At 40.9% G+C, this 18,393-nt stretch overlaps 1 protein-coding gene across 1 annotated transcript; it reads left to right on the plus strand.

Moving 5' to 3' along the window:
- The first annotated feature begins 1,049 nt into the window (after positions 1-1,049).
- Positions 1,050-15,636, plus strand: LOC140267370 (transcription factor 23-like). The gene is made up of 3 exons (XM_072362625.1): positions 1,050-1,472; positions 2,086-2,250; positions 14,842-15,636. The coding sequence occupies exons 1-3, from the start codon at positions 1,311-1,313 to the stop codon at positions 14,974-14,976; spliced, it is 462 nt and encodes a 153-aa protein (XP_072218726.1). The 5' UTR covers positions 1,050-1,310; the 3' UTR covers positions 14,977-15,636.
- Positions 15,637-18,393: the final 2,757 nt, after the last annotated feature.

Genomic DNA, 18,393 nt, shown 5'->3' on the forward strand with positions numbered 1-18,393 from the left:
CTCTTTGGTAAAGTTCAATGCTGCAATGCCCTGTGCCTCAAATCCCCCTCCTGTCCAGCTGTTAGCAGAGCTTTGAATTTCCCAAGGACCCATTGCCCTGACTTGGGACACCCTCCCAACGATGCACTCCCACAGGCACGACTGCCTGCCTGCTCTTCTTGGCAACCAAACAGCCATGGGAGGATCAGGATGACCGGACGGCTGAGATAAGGACCACATGAAGTTCCCCACATTACCTCACCCCATTAGGAAACAAGCAGGGAGACATGCAGAACTAGAAAGAGAATTAGACTGAAAGGAATTCTCTGGCTCGACGGTATTGAGCGGAGATGGTAGTTCTGAAAATTGCAGCAGTTGTTTGAGGATATAGATGGAACTAGGGTGCCACAAAGACTCTCAATGGAAGGTGCCTGAACAGAATACTCCTCAATAGCTACAGGAAGAAATTATCTAAAAAAAACAACTACATTGGATCAGATGAGTGTTTTCAACTGTTCATTGCTAAATGTTTTTATTTGGATCTGATTGGACTTTAAAAATGTGCTCAGACTAGTTGAAAAGACTACGTCAGATTGCATTTTTTGTTGTGCTTTACCAAAATTCTTAGTAGAGGATTGGAACTTTCACAACAGCCTCCTGTACCTGAAAGCAAACCTTAAAAATTCTGAAGACTTAAAGATAATCTGCCACGCTACTTTGGCAGCATCCATGGAGATAAATCCTCTAGAAGGTCTCATGTTAGTGACAGTGAACCAGGAGCAGAACTCCAGGTCCAAAGAAAAAGAACAGAGACAGCAGCCTCCTGCAGCTGACTGTCAGGCGTTCCTGCACGGACACAGGCAGAGCATACACTGCAGACGGGAGCCCAAGAAGTGGGTGAGTTTGGATTGCTGGTTTGATATTCCCAATTTAAGCTTAATAATAACCTTGGATTCAAAAACAAATTATGCTGTGGAACAATTAATCATTCTGAGCAACCCAAAAGACATTGCAAAATTGCAATTTGAACAAGGCATGGTAAAGAATGTCATGGAATGAAATGTCTTATTAGTTTTGATCATAAAAAACTAGTTAAAAACATCTTGCATAGTATAAGTTGGTTCTGTAAACAGATTCTTAGACTGGAAAAATTCTCCATGAGGATGTGTGATTGTGGCAAATGCATCATGTCTTGTCTATGAATCATAGTTTACATTTATGGTAATGACGTGGAAAACTGAAAATGAGGAAGTGCTAATAAGTATAGTATACCCAAGGACAGAACATTTTACTAATTACGATAAAATGATAAATTATATTCTTTGCATCAGATGCAGTCTGTGTGTGGGTCCAGGTCAGTCTCTGCTTCTGTCAGTCTCTGCTCTGGATCTGTAGTCCAGGCCAGGGCGTTGAGGAGTCAGCACTCCCCAGAAAATGCAGCCCGAGAGAGGAGTCGTGTTCGCAGCCTACGGCAGGCCTTCCATAGTTTGCAGGTACATTTGCTCTCATTGCCTCCTATACACTGGTGTTTTATAATCTGATTCCTGTTTGTAAATTAATTAATTGAAGTTGGTTTTTCGCATCATTTTAGAATATCATGATATTATATATATAATGGGATTTTGCATAGTCGCTTCACAGTGAGAGGTTTCCAGGTTCAACTCCCGGCTGGGGCTGGGGCCTTTCTGTGTGGAGTTTGCATGTTCTCCCCATGTATGCGTGGGTTCTCTCCGGGTACTCCGGCCTCCTCCCACCTAACATGCATGTTAGGTTAATTGGTGTTTCTAAAATTGTCCTTAGGAGTGAGTGTGAGCATGTGGTTGTTGTCACATTTGTCTCTGTGTGGCCCTGTGATGGACTGGCAACCTGTCCAGGGTGTACCCTGCCTCTCACCTGATGACCACTGGGATAGGTTCCAGCCCCTCCGCGACCCGACCGACGGATTAAGCGGGTATAGAAAATGGATGGATGGGATTTTGCATAAACACAATGAACAATTCTAATAAAAAAAAAAGATTGGTGACTAGGTTTATCTCTCCTCAAAAGAAACCTATTTCTGTTAAGTACAAATGTTAATCCATTAATAAAGAATGCCTCTATCTCCAGGCAGCTCTACCTTCAGTTCCACCTGACACTAAACTGTCCAAGCTGGATGTTCTGGTTCTGGCAACAAACTATATAGCTTACCTGACAGAGTTGCTAGATAAGGGAGGGTCAGTGGCTGATCACCCTCTGCCTTCCAGACCTGGTGGATATCTACATCCTGTTAAGGTAAGAAACAGACAGGAAACAACTTACCACGGCGAGTGCATCATACATTAATGATGTACATGAGATGGCAGGCAGGATAAATAAGATAACCCAATTTATGACTCAGGAGCTACTTCTAGAAGCCCATCTTACCCTTACAACAGTAATTGGTAAGCATTGGCAATCACTGCACATTAATCTAATGTATGTATTTAGAAAAAAATGTAAATACCAACATTGCTTGTACAATACTTGCTGATTTTATCTGATTGTATGAACATACAACTCAAAAAGAGATGCTTTGTAAAATGCAAGTTGTTTTTTGTTGTTGTTGTTGTTGTTGTTTGTTTGTTTGTTTTTTGCTCTTTGGCTGCCCAACTCTTGTGGGATGTAAAAGCAAACCTCTATCTGAGCACTGCACATGCACAGCTATACACTTTCAGGCAGTCAAACTTAAATTCCACTGACAAGCCCTCAGATATTTCCTGCATAGGTTCACTGTGCACACAGGTTCTGTGGTCTGCTGCATATACACTAAGTTAACTGTAAATTACCTTGTTGAGGAATGGTGCATCAAATAGCCTATGAAATTCCTAAAGTAAGGATATTCTGTTTTACATATGTTATTAAATGTCGTGCAAAGAGAGTGCCACATGAAGGGGCAACTTATCGGTCTGTGCTCCCAGTGGGCTGTCGTGCGTAAGAAGTGTACACCGTGTTTTGGATTTTTTTTTTCTCTTTTAGAGTTTCTGAGGTTAAGATATCATATCTAGACATCTAAACTAAATCTACACTTCAAAACAGAGGTTATATGCAGTAACTGTGACACTGAAGAGTCTGCAGAACAAGTATTTAAAAAAAAAAAAAAAAGGCCCTGCTCAGTATACAAAAGGTAAATTTGCTTAATTTAGCATTGCGTCTGAATGGATTAGAAAATGTGATCTGACCCTGCAAACGGGCGTTTCCCGTTACAGAGCGCAAAAGTTGAGGGAGGGGACTATATGAATGAATAACTGCAACTTATTTACTATTAACTTATTCGCTGACATTTTCCAACGTCTTTTTTTTGCACCTAACATGCTTATGGCATACACAGGTGTTGTGCACAGCACTGGAGGAGGAGAAAGAAGCCTGTGGAGGAAGGAAGAGATTTTCCATGTGTATTAATCTATTTGAAATGCCAGAAGAATATGTTAACAGAACAAAGCGTACTATTGGAACAACCTGGACTCTCAAACTGGAAGGAGTCATGCAACACTTACTGCGCCAAAACATTTAGCAGATATCCAGTTTTGTGTTGTGAAACTTTTCTCTTCAGTTTAAGTACATTCAAATTTGTTTTTGTCTTTTCATAGTTCACAATCAAATAGCAAGCTTGGAAACTGAGTTATGCAATTCTGACAGTTTTATTGTTAATCTTCGATTCATCCCAGATATCTCAAAAACACCGGTGGCTGCTCACTCTATCCGGCTAGGCAGAAGTGCTCGCAGACAGCAACTGGACAGTAAACAAAGCGGGGGAAGTGCATAGTGCTGTGAGCTAAGCCAAATCTTGACATTGTATCGGCTCCCTTCACTCATCATTTTCCTTGTTAATGTCTGGTCACTGGCGAACAAAATGAACAAACTCTCCGTGCTGACAGGACTGCAGATGACTCTGCTAAGACCAGAGGCGGAGGATTGTACATTTATATAAACAAAGCTTGGTGCACAAACTCAGTTACCACCAAGAGACATTGATCACCTTATATGGAGTTTGTGTGTGGTTTGCCCTGCTTTGCGATCAAGTAAGCAACTTTGTATGTTGCTGTGAGGATAGGTTTGTTGATGGGTACAAAGCCGAGAACAGGTAGAGTAGCCTTTTCATCGAATCTGGCTCTCTTCACCTTGAATTCAGCGAGCGTTGTGTTCTTGTATTTTCCATCTCCATGCAGCCTAAGGAAGTGTTCTCTTAGTTTTGCCGGTTCTAGACTAGAATTGCTCAACTTGGCATTACAAATCATGCAGTTAGGACGCTGACTGCCATCACGTTCCGTTATACATGTGAATCCATATTGTACATATTCGTCCGACCACTTTCTTTTTTTTTTCTCGACATAGTTTTATGAAGGGATTAGAATATTAACAAAGAAATCACAAGACGTACCATCACGACAGTCACAAGTCGACTACTGAGCACACCAAATTCCCTGCAGCACAGATTGGCTAAGCGATATAGCGTGATCACCTGCAGCCAATGATGGCCAAGCGGGGCATGTCATCACGAATCATATGAGTTGGATGTGTGTCTTGACCTCCGCCGAACCCCTGAGACTGACTCACAGAACCTCTGGGGTTCAATCGAACCCAGGTTAAGAACCACTGCTCTATGTGATCCTCTGGCTGATTTAAAAAATCATATTTCTTTATCCATTTAGTTTAATGGATAACCGTCTTTGTGGAAGAAGGTGTGAGAAAGCATCCTGCATTCCTATCCCTCAGAGGAACATTTATAACCAGTTGCTTGCCAATGGCTGTGTTCCCTCTTCCACTCGATAAACACTCCCACAAAGTGAAGTCTTGGATGAAGCCCAGATTTTCACCAAATTAGAGAAAAAATGCTTACCAATTTAGTCTGCATTCAGAAGGGAGATTAGTGGAGAACTGCATTCAATACTCCATTGGTTAATTTTGAATATCTTGTCATGCCTTTTGGGTTAACCAATGCTCCAGCAGTCTTCCAAGCTTTGATCTTTTAACCATTTGGTTTTGTGTACCCGGATGACATCTGGAGTTTTTCCACACAGTATATCAGCTCACGAAACACATGTTTGCCAAGTTCTCCAACGCCCTCTGATGAAAAAGATTTTTGTTAAAACTGAAAAAAGTGAATTCCATGTAGACGGTCAGTTTCATCAGTTGCATCATCTAATGGGGATGATTAAAGCAGATCCTTCAAAAGTTCAAGCGGATGCAGAGTGGCCTACTTCTGAAAATAAACAACTTCAGTATTTCTTGGGCTTTGCAAACTTTTACCAATGTTTCATAAAATATAGTAGTGTCGCTGCTCCCCTGAATAAGTTGTCCTTAACTAATGTCCCTTTTTCTTGGACATTGGAAGCTGAGAGGGCTTTTCTTGGGTTAAATAATTAGTTTGTTTCTGCACCCATACTTACTCAACCCTGACCTCAATAACTTTTTTGTTGAGGTAGATGCTTCAGATGTTGGCGTTGGAGCTGTTTTTTCCCAACAAGCAGAGTTTGATCAAAAGCTCCACCTGTCACGGGAAGACGGGGGTGGTCGTTTACTTACAATAATCCACAACGAACTACCAGCCACCCCTCTCCACCGATTGTAGTTCTTCCTTAAAACTACGAGTGTGAGCGGTACTGACGAGCCACAGCTTAGATGCACAATTAAAAACAATATTTATTAAAAGAACCAGTGTCCTTAAAAAGAGCTGGGATCCCTCTTTTTAAAAAGTAAAAACACAATTAAAAACTTTACTAAAATTGCAGTCCGTGCGCCACGACCACTGTTCTTGTCACTCCACCACGCCAGCCAATCCCGTCTCCTGGCTAGTCGGCTCAACTGGTCCCGGTGCTCCCCAGTGGTCCCAGTTACGGACGTGGACCTTAAAAAAACAAAGAACATGGGCGGCAGACAACTATGCGGACAGGAGGGTCACTCGCTCTCCTCCAGAGTGGGCCTGACCCTACAGCTAACAGTGCATTGTACATCAGGGACTCACAGCTTTCGGGCAGAAGCTCCTGCTTCTGCCACTGCGTCCCAACAGCTACCAATGCACTGCTCCGGCGTCTCTGGCCAGCCCACGAGTCCCTCCTGCCGCCGCCACCGCTGCCGCCTCTCGCTTGTACACGTCCGCGCCGACCAAACGCTCCTGTTGCATATCTTTTTCCCTGCTTGCTCTGGCTACCTGGCCTCCTTAAAAACAATCCAGGCGCCAGTCCCAGCACCTGATTGGCTGGCGCCGCAGTCAGCCAACAGGTGGATCCACTTACTTGTCAACAGAAAAAGACAATACATGCAAGAACTCAAATCATAATAAACACAATTGTAACAAAACCAAAATATAAATTAACATGCAACTTAAACCAAATACACAATGCATAACAGAACCAAAATCTAACAAGTAGTGGATCACACTCGTGACACACCCATGTGCCTTTTTCTCTCACCGTTTGACTCTCACTAAACAGAACTATGATGTTGGCAATCGGGGACTACTGGCTATTAAACTGGCTTTAGAAGAATAGCATTACTGGCTAGAGGGAGCTAAATACCCCTTTATTGTACCCCGCTGGTCTTTTTTTTGGCCAATTTGACTTTATAATCATTTACTCTTCCGGTTTACATAAATCAGATGCCTTTTCTCGCCAATTCTCCTCTACTGATCCTTTGGTCTCGGACACAATTCTGCCTCCTTCATGTGTACTTGCCATGCTCATCTGATTGAGAGATTGAGAGCAAAGTTAGACAGGCCCAGCAAGGTGAGTCCAACCCTCTTCCTGTTCCCAGTCGGCCATGGTCTCACTTTACCTTAGATTTTTGTCACCGGTCTACCTAATTCTCAAGGCAATTCTGTGATTTTGACTATTATTTACAGTTTTTCCAAGGTTGTCCTCTTTGTTGCTGTACCCATACTCCCTTCTGTCTCTGAGACGGATGACCTCCAAGTTTACCAAGTCTTTCAGCTATGCGGTATCCCTAGGGTCATTGTCAGTGATAGAAGTCCCCAGTTCACATTGCAGGTGTCTCGTTATCTTATCTCTATCATCTGTGCTCTGTCATATTGCCACGAGAAGAAAGATTGTCAGAAAAAAAACTTTGTTAGAGTGCAGAGCATCAGAAAAAGTATGACTATTGCAGCTGACACATGACTTTTTTTAACCCTGCCCTGTGGGAATTTTCATGCAATCAACTTCTTATTGAAAGATGAGCCTCATTTGTAAAAGACAAACAAAATACCCAATAGACCAGTATTGCCCAACCAGTCCATTGCAGTCTACTGGTTGATTGTGGACTGATCCAAAGTCGACCGTGAGGGGTGTAAGAAAAAATGAAAAAAATAAAAAATTTCTCACGCTGAAAAGAAACTGAGTCTGAGCTGAGCAGGTATTAAAAACAACATGAATAATAATATTATTAATGAAAGACCCGTCCAACTGGCCCGCCCAACGGGGTGGGGTGTGTCTCACTCTTACCTGCTTTTAAAACTTAAGAGCCCTAGGTTAGCAGCTAGGATCAGAGCGGTTACCACTCTTAAACGTAAACATGGCTGAGGGGAAACAAGCCAAGAACTATCACTTTCACTCAGAATGGAAAGAAGATTATTTTTTTTATTATTTTTTTTATTAGTTTATTCTAATTCAAAGTCTGTTTGTTTGATTTGCAATGCAATGGTAGTGTTGGCAAAGAAAGGGGAATCTGGAGCGGCATTTAAGAGTACACGGGAGCTACGAGAGGGATTTCCCTGCAAAAACGCCTTTACGCATCACAAAAGTGCGGGATTTGAAAGCACAGCTTACAGAACGGCAGTCAGTCTTTACCAAACCAAAGACCCAGGGTAAGGCCGCAAGTATTGCTTCCGAAACGGCTGTGTGGGAAGCAGCAGATGCTATGGAAAACAGTTTGCTATTTGACAAAGCAAGCACATAAGAGGGAGACAAAATGGAGCAGATGATTACATTACATCCCACTCTCACATAAAAGCAATTTACTCTACTAACTGCCCAGTACAATCAGGCATTAAAGCTCACCTGTCAACAAGTCAGCTGTCAGCCCCACAGCAAACAAGACATCATTTAGAATTTAAAATTTAATCCAGGATGTCTGACCTCTGTTTTTCTGAAAGAAACATCATATGCTAATAACACAAGCTGCCCTACTTTAGCCAATGACAACTTTGTCTGACAAATTGTGTCTACTTCCCGCCAGCAATCAAAGTAGGTAATCAGGCACTGCATAGAGAATGTGACCAGCAGAGAGATCCAACAATGTGTCACTCCAACTTGAACAAGTCTGCACAGTCCTTCTACCCCGATTATGTACCAATAGCTTCCTACAGTGCACCCACAACTGAACACCTGGCGCAGTACTTAGCACAATGTGACCTGGTGAGCTCAAGTTTGTTTCAGTTTGATGATAAGCTTGAATACTTTCATGTATGGCAGCGTCAATGTCACATGAGGGCTAAGCCTCACAGCTACTGGGGAGTTGGACTTAGTGACAAAATGTCTCAGTAGAGAATCCAGCAACTACATTAAACATGTATGGTCAGTGCATATAACAAACCCAATCATAGCACTCAAAAGGGCCTGGGAATGCCTCCAGGAATGTAATGTAGCTCCTGAAATAATAAAAAAAAAATTTTTTGATTGAAAAGAGAGCAGCACCATCACAGCAGTTTTTAACTCAAATTGTACAGAGGTTTGTGGCACAGGACAAGTTGGCCGTTTGGATATCCTTTCACAAGACAAATCTTATGAAAAGAGTTCCAAACGGTCAACCAGTTAAATGTATCAAAGTTCACGTCATCCTGGATGACCAAAGCGATCGGATGCTAGTAAGGTCCAGTCTGTTTGAGCGATCTAAAATAAAGGGAAAACCATACTCTTACTATTTGAAGAGTGTCCTGGCACAATGGAAACATCTGGGTGCAGAGCTGAAAGACTTGATGGTCGAGTTACTAGATGGAGGAGCCCTCCCACCACTCATTGACTACAACAATTTACTGAACAATTGGGCCAAAATCCCAAATCCAAATGTAGGTAGACATAATCATCATCTTCATATGGTAGCCGAGCACATCCCAGAGGTCGGCCCTACGGCTGAGATACTTCTGTTGCTTGGCAGAGATACGATAAAAGTGCACAAAGTGAGGGAACAAGTCCATTGGCCTTACAATGCCCCTTTTGCACAACGCCTTGACCTTGGATGGGTGCTAGTTGGAGAAGTCTGCTTAGCGGGTGCACACAAGCCAACAGTCAACACCTCACTCCTCCAACCCTGCACAAACATCCTTCACATAAAGAAAATATTCATTATGGCACAGGGGAAGAAGATGGGTCTCTGAGACTAGTAAAGCGCAGAACTGCTGGGACAAACTGTTTTTAGTCACACTGAACGTGACAACAAGTTGGCACATTTGATCAAAGACGACGTCTTCTTTTAAACTAATTGACAAAGAAGTCTACAGAAATTAGTTCAATAGCTGGGTTGCCCCACTTCCATTTATGCAACTAAGACAACACTTGTCCAACAATGGAGAACAAACACTCAACGCTTTGCATCAACCCAACGTAGCCTAAATAAGAGACAAGAGATGCAACAGCAATATGCCAACAATAGGGTACATGCCTTCATGGAAAATATTGAAAAATTATGTGGATGTAGCACCATCATTAGGAGAGAGTGGAGAGTGCTGGTACCTGCCACCCTTTGTGGTATTCCACCCACAAAAACAAGGCCAAATCAGGGTGGTGTTTAACTCAAGTACATCATTGAGCAAAACTCCTAAGTGTTTAGGAGTTTTGCTCAATGATGTACTTCTTACAGGCCCTGACCTCAACAATACATTTCTTGAAGTTCTGATATGGTTCCAGAAGGAAATGTTGTTCTGTTCCAACTAGGCTGAAGCTGTCGACTGGCTAGACAGATCATAGGAATTCACTTACTGAATTGAACCTCAGGTTCACCTCCAATAGCCATACAGTCTTTCCCAACTGTGAAGGATGTGGATTTACAGTGGAGAGGTTGCACCTACACAATGCAGACTAGGTCTCCTGTGAGAGATAACAAACAATACATTAACCTTCTCTGTGGTTAATGAGATTAAACCATTCACTTGTAGTGGTGTCCTCTCCACAGTGAACAGAGTTTTTGACCCCTTGGGTTTTCTGGCCCCAGTCACAATCCAAGGTGGAGCCCTACTCTGGGAACTTACAGCTGAGCTGTTGGACTGGGAAGCGCCACTGGCCTGGGAAGACTCGCTTCAGGACTTCAGACACCTTCATGTGCCACGAAGATATACAGCAGCTTCTCTTGCCAAGGCAGTGCATTTAGAACTCTGTGTGTTTTCTAATGTATTTACTGCAGCCATCAGTGTTGTGGCCTACCTGAAAGCTATATAAGAGGATGGAGAAGTTCATGCTGGATTTGTCATGGGGAAGTCCAGACTTGCACCTCAGTCTGAACCAACTATTCCAAGGCTTGAACTTTGTGCAGCTGTCCTAGCTGTGGAAGTGGCAGACCTAATTCATAACTAATTAGACTTGGAGATGGGTTCCACAAAGTTCTACACTGACAGCAAAGTGGTCATATTGGAAGTTCCTACATTCTCTCAGAGAGCACGGAAAAGTGTAAAGGGTGGCATTCGTATGATCTGCCTCGCACTCCAGAAGAATTACTGTAAGCAAAGGAAGTCATCATCACAGCTGTTCAGGAGAGCATTCCCAATGGAATTTAAAGCTTTGATGACAAACAAGCCAATCCCTCTGAGTAGCAGCCCTCAACGCCTTAGTCCAACCTTGCAGAACAATCTCATCTGTCTTGGAGGTTGACTGAAAAATGCTAACCTGGATATTGAATAGAAGAAACCAGTAATCCTCCTGAAGGATGATCATATTTCCTTGTTGCTTGTCAGTTACAATCATAGTCAAACACTAAGGCCATCCTGACTAGGGATGGGAATTGAGAACCGGCTCCCAGTAGTTCGATTCCGTGGAATTGGTAATCCACCTGCCTAACGATCCTGTTTGCAGGTTCTGCTAATGTCTGACGCATTTATATGATGATGTCATGTGCAAAGTTCGTATTTTAGCTCCATGTTTCCAACATGGCGTAGAGGCAGAAGTGCTCCAGAGTTTGGTTAAAACCACCAAAAAGGACAATACTAGGGCCAGTTGCAATAACGTGCAGAGCTTTGATCACATCAAAGGGGGGGGAAATACCTCCAACATGCTGAAACATTTGACCACACAGCATGCAATTACTTTGCATGAATGTAAAGTCTTTGACACGCTGCTAAGTGAAGGCGGCAACTCTTGCGAGTGGAGCTTGTGGCACAGCTGCTTCCGTCTCAAAAGTCCCAGGTAACGCAGGGCTTTCAAGTCTCACGCATTGAGTGTGACAGTGACGCTTTTCTGTCTTTTGCCACGCAATCCAACCACACGTTGTATTTCTCACTCTTGACTGCATTTTCAAATTTTCCAGGTCCTGTTGATTGTAATAATGTTAGCGACATACTGTTTGAATAATTTCCATCTGATATTAACATTGGGTTGACAAGGACTGCAAGAGTGAGGCAGGATCAGGGGCAGGTTCCTGCATACCTGTAGCTGCCCCTTTCATTGAGGCAGGGAAAAGTAAAATGACAAAGGCGAAAATAGATAAAATGTTGGTGCATACTTGAAATGAAAGTGTTACTGCAACCAAAGCCATTTGTACCATATATATAAATGGATGAGAATCGATAAGAGAACCGATAAGGAACCAATTCGATGAGCGATAAGAATTGCTAAATTCTTAACAATTCCTATCCCTAATCCTGACAGGAGCTGTGGCTCTTGAGAGGGAAAATACTCATCAACTCAGTCTTACACAAATGTGTATCTTGCTATAAACTTGCAAATTGCAAGTATGACTGATTTGCCACCCGAGCACCTCCAAACCTGCCCTCCTTTCATGTACGTTGGGTTTGATGTCTTCAGACCTTGGTCCATTGCCACTTGACATATAGGGTGGGGTGCAGGGGGGCACAAGCTGAGAACAAGCGGTGGGCGATAATGTTCTCCTGCATGAGTTCCAGAGCTGTGCACATCAAGGTAATTGATTCAATGGATACTTTAAGATGTATAAATGCTTCAAGGTGTTTATTTTGCCATAACCTCCCAAACAGCTAGCATATGACTGCAGCACCAGCTTCATAGGAGCTACTAAGGAGCTTAGGAGGAACTAAAACCAACCAGACACCAGTGGAGGTGCTGATAGCTGTGTCTGCATCCTTTTGGCTGTAGCTTAAATTTTTTTTTTTTTATCTGAGGAGAGAGGATCTATCGGCCGCCAACATGTCAAGCAAAAGGGCCAGGGGAAGAACACCAAGAAGCGTCCCCAGCGTGCCACCTCTAACGTGTTTGCCATGTTTGATCAGTCTCAAATCCAGGAGTTCAAGGAGGCTTTCAATATGATCGACCAAAACAGAAATTCTTGCCTCATTAGGCAAGAACCTGTATGAATGGAGAGAAAGCACGTAGTTATGTATAGACTTAAGACAAAATCTATGAGGGTGTGTGAATGGGTGAATGTGGCATGTAGTGTTATTGGCGCTTTGAGTGGTCAGTTAGACTAGAAAAGCGCTATACAACTACAGTCTGTTTACCATTTACACCACCATGCAGAGGTACCTGACCCAACAAGGGTGAACCTGGGAATTCAACCCCCCACATGCTTCACACATGGTTCTTGGGAACGTCTGATTTGGGTGGCCAGAAGAATTCTGGACTCGATTCTTCATGAACAGCACACCTGCTTAACCCACAAAGTTTTGTGCATGTTAATGGCAGAGGTGGCAGCCATTATCAACGCAAGGCTACTAATCTCAAATGACCCTGAGGATCCATTCACTTGGTCACAATAGATGCTTTTAAACCAGAAGGTTGGAGTCCCACTTCCATCAGGAGACTTAACAGACAAATCTTCTTACCAAGCCAAGACTAGTGCGGGCTCTTGCCAACAAACTCTGAATCCGTTGGGAGTCAAGAATACCTGCCAACTTTGCAGCACTGGAGGAAATGGACCCAATCCCACCAAAACTTGTGAGAAGAAGACATTGTGCTTCTCAATGAGAGTCAAGGTGCTCACAACAGTTAGCCCATGGCGGTGATCACAAAGACCCTCCCTGGAGGAGATGGAAGAAAGAGAAAGGTGGAATTGAAGATCACTAATCATGGACAAATCAAAAGACTTTCTTCAGATGAGTCTCAGAAGTTGTCTTACTTCTTGCGAAGACTGATGTTTAGAAACCCACTGAGTTCATAGGGGGACTGATTAGTGACCTCACAGAGGCCAGGCAGTGTGTGTTGCCTTTCAGGCATTAATTTGAATATGTTTTTAGTTTGAAATACTTTTATTTTTAATGTGCTTGTCTTGTATACAAAGTTACATATTCAAAGTTCATTACTTGTCAGTAGTTTTGAAGGGGCCAGCTGAATCTGCACACTTAAGTTTTCTGTATATCGCATGTAATCCACACTGTTAACACCACTGAGGCAATGTCGTAAATATTTTCATTGTTTGATGCATAAGTTAATGTTAAAAATTATTATTTACATTAAAAGGCATTTGATGTATTTGTATTAAAAAAAAAACATTTAATTACATTGAGCAAAGCATACATTGCAGAGTGAAATATCGATTTTTGTATTATGACTTGTCTTTTCAGTCGTCTCTGTGAGACAATGTAGAGTCAAAGTAAAGAGCCACTAAAGCTCACTAAGAATCAAATCCTCATTTACAAGGAAGAGTTTAGCTAGTTGTATAGCTGCAGTTCCTACACTGTTGTGAGGACAACATATCAGTTTTGTTGTTATTGGATGCAATAATATCCTGATCTGGTGTTTATGTCCACAGCATGTCTAATTAATGGAAAAAGTTAATGGCGACAACTTAACTTGTTTAATTTGACCACATACTTAACAAGCAGGTACAGGTTCATACAACTGTATGTTAAATAATTTTAAATGAACCCATTTGGCAGACTGACTTCCTTCAAAATAAAAATGAGCTTCAAGTTGTACAGAACTGTTGAAGTAACACAGAACCGATAATATGAGAACTTACCAGTCAATTATTGTCACAGTCTTGAGATGGGGCAAAGAAACTGAGTCAAAGTTGACATATCTAAATGTTGTATTGGCAGTGCTGCCGTGTCTGTGGGTGATCATTCTTGCCTGTAGCAATAAAGCTACACAATGATTTATTTATTTATTTATTTATTTTTCTTATGGCGAAACTGTTTTAATCTATTATGCTTAAAAAAATTAATCCCATTTTGGAATAAATAAAGTACTGTTCAATTCAAGTAATTAATTATGTCTCCAAAACTATTTGAAATATTCTAACTTCACAGCATTGGGTTTTCGTTGACATAATTCACCTGCTGCTGACTTCTCTGCTGCCCAGCTCTTTTTTTGCTCATATACTATTAAAAGGAAAAGTCACATATTTTGTTGATTATTATATAATTTTATCATATATACCTATATCATTATGGATTTTTATATTCTAACAGTTTGTCTGCTGATTTTTACTTAATTTTCAAGAAATAATTTTCTCCAAATAGTTTTATGCAGCAGCAATATAATAATTTTTAGGAATTACATGACTTTTTAAATTAAGTTCACTCTCTATATTAAACTTAAAGTATTTACCACTGTAGAATCACAAGTATTTGAATTGTGGTTTAACTGGTTCAAACTAACAGGAGTTGATTTATATAACCACTTTTACTGTTACTTATAATATCTACAATATCTTTACAGGTAATAGATGTGGGTAATGTAAGAATGTAATGACATGAACATTGTTATCACAGTTTACTGTCTCTGTTCTCAGAAGTGGCCCATGCGTTCCCTGCTCTACTGTGGCACAGTTGGAGATCTCTTATCAGCAAATCAGATGCCTTCCTGTGGACAGAATGGGACAACTCCTCTGACCCCCCTCACAGAAGCAGACAAACAGCACATTTAGCTGGCCCTAGGAACAACAACTTATTGTTAGTCTGACCGAAACTGGACTTTAAAAAAAAACAAATGCACGTGAACACTGTGACCAAAGCTGTACAGAATAAAACTTCCCTGAACGAGCCTAACACATCCAAAAAAGGCAGTTTTCTTGATTTACCTCTTTACTCTCCTGTACATTTTCTGCCATAGTCCAGAGCATTGTGGCATCAAATATAGTTATTTACAAAAGTCAACACCTTGATTCCATTGTGATTTGATATTTTATGAAAATATGAAAGTCATGACTTAAAGAAACCTACAGCAAGAAAGACCATGGCTATATATTACCTTGTATTTTTGTCTGGTAGTTACTTGATTTAATCAGTTTACTCAGAAATTGGTTATATGTTCTTAAGAGAAAACAGCCTTTCTTATTGGTTATGTGCAAAGTGATAGGTGAATGCACAGACCACAATTAGCTTCTCTTATATGCTTGTTGAAAATGTTCTGATATTGTGTAAGCAATACAGAGCAGACTGGCAAGAAGGAATTTAATTTGACAGAATAAAAAGGCTGCAACACAGACTAACTACATCATCAATCATGCAGATGAACAGTGTGTAATCTTGAATGTTACTCTTTTATTTTGTTCAGATATTAATTTCACAATTTGGAAATGTTTTGCCACCGGTCTGCTTATTAAGAAATAAAAATGTTTGTGTGGATTTGCATCTTTTTTCTGTTTTGTATTTGTTTTTGTGTGTGTGTTTGTGCATAAATGAGCAGTGAGGGAGGGATTGTTGTGGGAACACAACAGCTGTCTGAAGGCTCATAACGGCTGTCACAGAATTTAATGCTTCCACAAAAACATTAACATGCAGTTTGTGTATCGGAGTAGAAAAATAGTGATAATGCTTACTTGGCGCTAGAATTAAATTAATTATTGTGTTGGTCCAACCAAAACCAGAGTTTTACAATGCATGTAAACATGTGAGTCTGATTTAAATGTATGAAAATGAGCTTCCCCAAACCAGACTAACATACCGAGACATTGTGGTTGTTGTTAAATCACCTCAGTAGTTTAAAATGGGCATAGGCGCTCTGTACATGATCCAACATTCCTTTTTTCTTTTTACATATTTTTGTTAAAACAGTAAAGCATGAATGTATGTTAATGTAGCCTAATTCATATGAAAGATGCTTTCATTCACATATTTTATATTTGCTATTGTTAATAAGACAGCTAAATGTGAAGTTATGATTGAAAATCAGCCCACATCAGCCTCTTAAAGCCTTTCTCTAAAAGCAGAATCATTAGACAGTCACTTTTCAAGAACCTTAATAACAACATATGTGCAATGAATTTCCTTATTCTTACATATGTGATGATCTCCCACAGAGAAACTGAAACGAAGAAGAAAGTCCAGTATTTTTTCTCATACAGTTCACAGTTTTCACGGCATTGGATATGTATGTAAGGCATCTATTCTGTATAAAGGAAAAAAAATGTTTATACACCCTAAGTTATCCTCTTCTTGTCATGACTGCAAGAATTCAAAAGTATGAAAAAAGTAAAAACCACTTATTAAAAGGATAAGATCATCTGGGGTGTAATTGAGCCCCAGGACTCTAAACATATTGTAACACTATTGTCACTAGTACAGAATTTTGAAACTTTATTAGTTAACTGGTAAAGAAAAACATTACTAGTTACACAAGTGAGGCCCAATACCTTACTAGTTCCACTAGTGTGATACTAGTGGGACTAGTGGGAGATAAAATGTCACTAGTCAGTTAAAACATTTTTGGTCTCACTAGTTAACTAGTGATGTTAAAATGTTTACTAGTTGAACTAGTGAAAGCCAAAACGCTCACTAGTCACACTAGTTGATGTGTCTTTTGACTTTACTGGTTAACTATGAGGGGAAAATATGTTACTAGTCATACAAGTGAAAGCCAAAAATGTGTAATAGTTATACTAGTGGCACTACTAGTTGCACCTTATGCTAATAGTGAGGTGGGAAGAAATTTGAATCCGTACTTTCTATTGACCTTCTACTTCAAAATAAAGAATTTTAACAAATAAGGACTCAAGATTTTATCATATTCTCACCTTCCATCTTTTTTTTTCATTTGCATGTTTTATACCAGTTAATATGTTGTCCTGAAGACCTGCAACTAGACCTGATGTTCTTGTGTTTCAAATACATGGGCCAGACGTGGCCATCAAACAAGCCAGGGAGGTCAGGCACCAGGTAGTTCCTCGGAACTACATGATGTTGCTTACATGTTAACAGGTTAAAAAAAAAAGTTTATTAGTTAAGGACTATTTTACTACTAGTTAACTAGTATGAGCCACATAAAGTACCGCTATTCAACTAGAAAGAGCCACAATGTCAACTAGTTATACTACTGCAGGTGGGTCTTGTGATGGTAAATTTTATGTCTCAGGACTGACAGACCCTCCAATCCACATTAACCATTTGTATCACCCAGACACGCTAATTGTTTTAAATCATTTACTTCTTAATTAACACTCAGACAAGATAATTGTTTTAACCTCCTGTTTCTTAATCATCAAGACTGCATCCTGCCCCCCCTGGAGGTGTGGTTACACACCTACAGAACAAAGCCCCCCTCCTCAGGTATAAATGCTCTGTATTGCTTTTGTCTGTATCTTTTCATACCATTGCCGCTGAATGGTGTGGACTGATCTTTTTCCTTGCAACGAAGAATAAAAACTTAGCCGGCTGGCAGAAAAAGTAAGTTTCTCTATTTCATTGCTCATCAGAGGTATTAGGAAGGAAGCGATTGAAAACTTCCATAACAATTTGGCGTTGGGCAGGACCCCGTGAGCAGCCGTTCAGGACGAGGCACGGAAAGCGATAGGCCATCCTGGAGAAATAGATCATTTCCAGCCTCCAAACCTCAATTAATTTGTGAGACGGGAGGGCTAACCGGTAACACGTCCTGAGTCGCTGCCACCGGGGTTCCAAGAACAGAGTTCAGCGAAACTCGTCTGGTGAGTTTTGAAATATTGACTTAATACATTGTCTTTCAAATTTGGGTTTTAATTACTCACATTTGAGTTTTTTCATGGTCGCCACAGTTGGCCAGCTTTTTGCCACTTGTAGCGTTGAGACGAAGTGGCCATGCTTTTTGTTACTTGTAGCAGTTTAAATAAGACGAAGTAATGTTACGGTGCTTGGATAAACAAGTAACGGGGCTTCTTTTTATTTTCTTTATTTCTATTCTTTCTCTTTTAAAACGAACACGTAATAATTCCGTTTGTTGCTTGTATCCTTTGGACAAAGAAAAAGAAGAAAAGAAAACACAAAAGGAAGGGGTTTTTTGCTGTTTGTGGCCAAAATACGAAACAGTTAGCATTTGTGACTTGGCATTTGAAAAAAGCACCCAGTACAGAGACGTCTGGACTGGATTT

Source organism: Leuresthes tenuis, unplaced genomic scaffold (assembly GCF_036924035.1).
Source record: "Leuresthes tenuis unplaced genomic scaffold, fLeuTen1.0.hap1 SCAF_13, whole genome shotgun sequence".
Classification (NCBI taxonomy): domain Eukaryota; kingdom Metazoa; phylum Chordata; class Actinopteri; order Atheriniformes; family Atherinopsidae; genus Leuresthes; species Leuresthes tenuis.

Coding starts and splice junctions, on each gene's coding strand:
- LOC140267370 (XM_072362625.1), top strand. CDS start 1,311: ATGCAGTCTGTGTGTGGGTCCAGGTCAGTCTCTGCTTCTGTCAGTCTC. Junction 1,473..2,085: donor AGGCCTTCCATAGTTTGCAG/GTACATTTGCTC, acceptor CTCTATCTCCAG/GCAGCTCTACCTTCAGTTCC. Junction 2,251..14,841: donor GATATCTACATCCTGTTAAG/GTAAGAAACAGA, acceptor CTCTGTTCTCAG/AAGTGGCCCATGCGTTCCCT.